General features: G+C 55.0%; 1 protein-coding gene across 1 annotated transcript in view; it reads left to right on the forward strand.

Annotated features, from left to right (window-relative positions):
* Positions 1–5,168, forward strand: part of NCOA1 (nuclear receptor coactivator 1) — a 130,157-nt gene that overhangs the window by 116,208 nt on the left and 8,781 nt on the right. Inside the window, 2 exon segments of the mRNA XM_009319764.1 lie at positions 1–114; positions 4,497–4,665. Coding sequence (XP_009318039.1) covers positions 1–114; positions 4,497–4,665 — 283 coding nt within the window.

Here is a 5,168-nt window from a genome sequence, read left to right on the forward strand (position 1 = left end):
GCTGGAGATGGTGCCGGATCACCAGTTTGGACAGCCGGGAATGGGGGAGCAGATCCCCTGGACGGACGGATAAATGGCAGCCATGAATCGAGGCGCGCTGAATAAACCCGAAGAGTAAGTACCGCGGGGCTGGCAGCTTCCCAGCCTCTCCCAGGAGAACATTGGGATGTCCTGGCAATAGCTGCCTGGGTCAAAGAGACGTGTCCTTGCTTTGCTGCCTGCCTGGAAACCCGGCAAGTGCAGGCTGGGATGAGCACGACTGCCCATCGCCGTACGATGGCGATGGTTGCTGCTGGGACCATAAAGTGCCGGGACCTGGGAGGTGCAGGGTGCTACGATGCGAGAGATAATGTCTGTTATCTCTCTAGGGACAAGCGTGTGAGTAGATGAGGAAGGTGGGGGGGGGGAGACGTCCAGGGTATGTCTGGACCTGAATAATCACATATATCCACGGCAGAGCCAAGGATGCTGCAAGTCCCCACTATCCCTTGCCAGTGCCAATGCTTGGGCTGGTGTTCTCCAGCATCCCTTCTCGCCGGGGCCAGTGGTGGGATCTGGAGAACCATGGGACAGTTTTTTGTTTGCACGTGATCGCAGCTCTTTGCAGTCCCCATGTGCTTGGCTTCAGCTAAAATTATTACAGCTCTAATCCAGGGTCGAATAACCCCCTCCGGTCCTCTGACCACTTTTTCTGGGTCCATGCCCCATGGAGCGGCCATCATCTGCCCAAAGTACAACGTCACTCCTTGGCTATAAACTCTCTTGGAAGAGACTGTAGGTCAGATATTTTGGGACGGGAGGTCAGAAGGGTGGCGAGCCCTGCCGATGGAGCTCGGCAGTCGATGCCCTGCCGGGCAAGGGGCACCCCAAAGTCCTCGCTGAGGCAGCAGCGCTGGCAGCAGTGCTCATGGAGATGGATTTGATGCGGTTGGGAGGTGAATCCTCCCCCTGACTCGGGGAGGGCTTCGGGTACCTGGTTTAAGAGCCAGCACTGATGAGCTCTGCACAGATCCTCTTGCCAAAGCCCAGCCCTGCTTTGCGGAGAGGCAGAATTTCCTCTGCTAATTAAAGTCTTCAGCAGATGAGCAGTCTCTTTTCCCGTCCTGAAGAAGACATGTGTAAGAGTTGTATTTGAGCAAGCCGGTAGCCAAACATCTTTTTCTAGGGGCTAAATTTGGATTAATTTCTTAAAGCTCTTCGCTCAGCCCAGGAAGAGAGTTGCTTAAGTGGTCTCCACTGCTGCAACTGGATCTTGGACTTCTGCTGGAAGGACTTGGCCTCTTGTTGCTTGAAAGAGCTGGGAGATAAAACAAATCCCTATTTAACTGAGCATTTACACCAGCCCGAGCCCTTGCCACAAGGAAGTAACTTTCCTTTTAAGCCTCGCTGCTGTCATTATTTTGTTGGGTTAAGATCCGTGGGGCATACCTGGCAAAGGGCAGAGCTGCTAGAAAAATCAATCTGTTTTTTAAGCTACGAATGTTCCTTAAAATGCTGCTTATGGGGTAAAAATGACCTTACCTTACTCAGCAGCCTTGTGCTCCAAGCACTGAGTCAGTCTGGCTGGCTGTAGAAATTTTTGTCTCCCCAGCCAGCGCAGCTGGGAGGAAGGGAGGGGGATTTTCTTCTGGCTCACCCTTTGCAGCAGGATTATTGAGTGAGGACCCAGGTTGGCGTGAAAGGCTTGGGACCTGCGCAAGTGTCAAGGAGGGAAGCGTTGGGCAACAGCACCCCAGGACTCCTCAGGTGGGAAAAACACCTCGGGTGGTTTCAGGGCAGAGCCCTGTGCCAGGAGACGAGGTCGGACTGGTGGAGCGGCGGCATCTGCCCGAAGCCTGGTGAGATGTGGAGGTAACGAATCTCGCACAGTCCCTGCCTTTGGAGAGCGGTGGTTTCAACCCCGCTTTAAAATTGCAGCCTGGTTAGGGTTTTACAGGGTAGTATTTGATTTTCTCGGCATTGAGGGGGGAGAAGGCAAGGTGCATGGTGGGACTTCCCATGGTGCCATCAGGTCCCTGCAGCAAGGTCGGGCTCCCCGTGCAGTGGAGATGTGGTGGAAGGCACCAGTAAAGCCAGCACATGGACTGGGGCCATGAGATGACAGCAAGATGAGAGGTAGAGGTCTGCTCGTCATGGTGAGCCTCCGTTCCTCCTGAATTAGGGTCTCCGGGCAAGGGCTGTTCCTGCTGGAGGTGGTGGGCAGAGGCAACGCTGGAGGAAGCTGGTTCCCAGCTCAGTTCCCTCTCGTATCTTCAGTAACCATAGGTCTGATGGAGCATCATGGGTGAGACCTGTCTTGGCAGTATCTTGGTGGGGTCTAAACACTTCCATCTAGCGGCGTGGTGATCAACTACAAAATCCCACTTCCACTGCAGCCGAGAGGAGAGATTCTGCTGGAGAAAAGCCTCTGGACTTTGGTCCTCAGGACCTGCAGATGTGCTCCAGCTGTGGAGGACATGCTTGTCCTGGGAGATGCCCACGGTCCCAGCAGCTGTGCATCCACCCGATGGAGACCGCAGAGAAAGCAGACAGAGCCTTTAGACTGCAGATATTACAGGACCGAGGAATATATTTTAGCTGAGATCAAACTGGCGGAGCTTTTCCTTTGGGGGTTGTAAAGGTTTCCCAGCTGGGAGGTTCGCGTTAGCTGGAGCGGGGCTGAGGTCCTGGCCTTGTTCAAGGAGCTGGTGGTGCCCAGATCGCCCAGCACCGGGTGTCCTGGGGAACAGGAACTTCCTTTTTAAATTCTCCTGTTCCCCAAATCCTCTCCTGCTTTTTGCCTCCTGATAAAGTGGGAAGACTACAACATCCCCTCTCTCGTGTCCCGGGCATGAGTGCTCTCGTGTCTTCTGCAGAAGAGGGACACCTTGGGCCAGGTCCAAGGCTTCTCGAACCAAGTCCAGGCCGCTGTTCTCGCGTGCATTCCTCTAATCCCCCAAGGTCAAACATGCCACCTGGGGCCTGATTCGGTTGCCTCAACGCTGGCACCCAGTGCATCTGAGATGCCTGAGGTTTGTAGGACATCTGTGCAGGGCCGGAGACCTGCACCCTTTCAGAGCAGCGCTTGGAGGCCATGCCAGGGAGATGTTTTACGGGACCTCAAGCAGCATTTGACACCATCTCTGCAAGTAGCTGAATATCTCCTCACCGCATGCAGAATCAGAGTTTTCGCCTTAGAAAAGCCTGAAGGGTGGATAGAAAACCTTTGCATCACGAAGCCGGTACGACTGGGGACATGATGTATGGGGTCCAGGATCTCCTTTTCCCCTCCGTCACCTGCCTGGAGACTCATCTGAACCCCACCACGGCATGGTGCTGGAGGAGAGGAGGAGTGGGGAAGGCTCCGCAAGCTGGATTGGGCTGCAAAGCAGGACGCGCTGGAGGTTTATTTACTACCTAAATGTTGTATTGTCCCCACGATGGCTTTATAAACCAACTTTTGCCGTCCACGCGGAGGTCTGGCATGGGCTGAAGGGACGGTGCCAACCTGAATTTCTCCTCTAGCTGCCTGTTAATGAGGAGAAGAAGCCTGTCCTCCCCTTCCTCTGCAAGAACGACGTCTGCACAGCAAGCTTTGTCCTTTGGCCTTGGCACTGAAAAACTGGGTTTGATACAAGCAGCAGGTAGCAGGGACCTTGGCTACGGAGTGAAACTAGCCCTGCTTTTCACCTCTGTCTCCCCGCTTCCCTCTCTGCTCCCGCTCTGCAATTTAAGAAATCCCAAAGCCGAGTATTTCTTTTCCCCGGATTAGGCTGCGTGTGTTGGCTGCAGCGGTCTCGGTCAGATTGGCTTCAGTTCCTTACTGTACATCTGGTCCTCATCTGGAGCTAAAAGGATAAACATGTCTGCTGCTTGGGAACTGCTGGCATGTTCGAGCCCTCGCCTTTGTGCCTCTCTGCGAGCGTGATGTGCCACGGCTCTCTTCATCGTGTCAGACCCGACAAATCCGATTGACTCCAATTAGTCACGTCATTGGAATGTCTCTCCTTACATATTAATCTTATTCCCAAAGAATATTGAGCGAGCTTTGCAGAAATCTTATTTTTGCAGCTCAAAGGTTCCCCTTTGCCTTCAGCTGCTTTGCTTCCAGCTGCTCCGCTTCCAGCTGCTCCGGCTCCATCCACGCCTCCCTGCTTTCGTGCCGGCAGAAGTTTTGCTCTGCCTCCCGCTGTCCTGCCCAAAACGCCTGCGGGAGCAAAGCCTGCAAAAGCACCGAAGTTTTATTCCCAAACCTCACCAAAACGCTGTCCTGGCTTCGTTTCGTGGAGAGGTTCACCCTTACGAGCAGGTTTTGGCCCGGGGCTTGAGCTTGAGCAGGCACAGCCAGTGTCGGAGCCAGGGGACGAGGCTGCATCCCGTAGGGTTTGCCTGATGCAGCGGGGTGGGAGCGAGTCCCCGTGGCTGCAGGGGCTGTGTGGCTCGAGCATCTCCTAGCTCAGCCTCCTTGCTGCTTCATAAACCTTAACGTGCCTCCCCTTGACTTCTTCTCTCTGCAGCCAGTGCATCACCTCGCAGCTGGATGAGCTCCTGTGTCCTCCCACCACGCCGGAGGGTCGGAACGACGAGAAAGCCCTGCTCGAGCAGCTCGTCTCCTTCCTCAGCGGCAAAGACGAGACGGAGCTGGCCGAGCTGGATCGAGCTCTTGGGATCGACAAACTGGTCCAGGTAAAGAGAGAACCACTCATGGGACTTACTGGAGGTCACATACAGGGCCAGATGCTGAGGCGTGACGTGAGCGTGGAGGAGGATTTCCAACATCTGGTAACAGGAGGCCAGATGCGAGTGGGAACACCCGAGAGCGTCAGATTCAGAGACGATACTTAACACCACACCGTTCTCTCCCCCCGCCAAAAAAGCTGGAAAACAGCCCCGTGAAATACAATATCTCACTTCTCCGCTTTTCAAACGCGATCCCCCATGAGAACCGGCAGCCTGGCAAAGAGGCGGCCGAGCATTTTCGGCCCCGGGCGGCTCATGTAACGGGGAGAGCTGGCAGGCTGGGCCGCTTCCCCCCCTTACGGGGGGGGTTAGGGCCCGGCGGGAATCCCACAGCCTGGGATTCCTGAGCCCGGGTTGTGCTGCCTAATAATATATCTAATGGCCTCGCTGGTATGAAACCGTGCAGCCCTTACTATCAAGATTGGCTTACAGAGCAGCTGCCCTTCTGT

Source organism: Pygoscelis adeliae, unplaced genomic scaffold (genome assembly GCF_000699105.1).
Source record: "Pygoscelis adeliae isolate BGI_AS28 unplaced genomic scaffold, ASM69910v1 Scaffold121, whole genome shotgun sequence".
In the NCBI taxonomy this organism is placed as follows: domain Eukaryota; kingdom Metazoa; phylum Chordata; class Aves; order Sphenisciformes; family Spheniscidae; genus Pygoscelis; species Pygoscelis adeliae.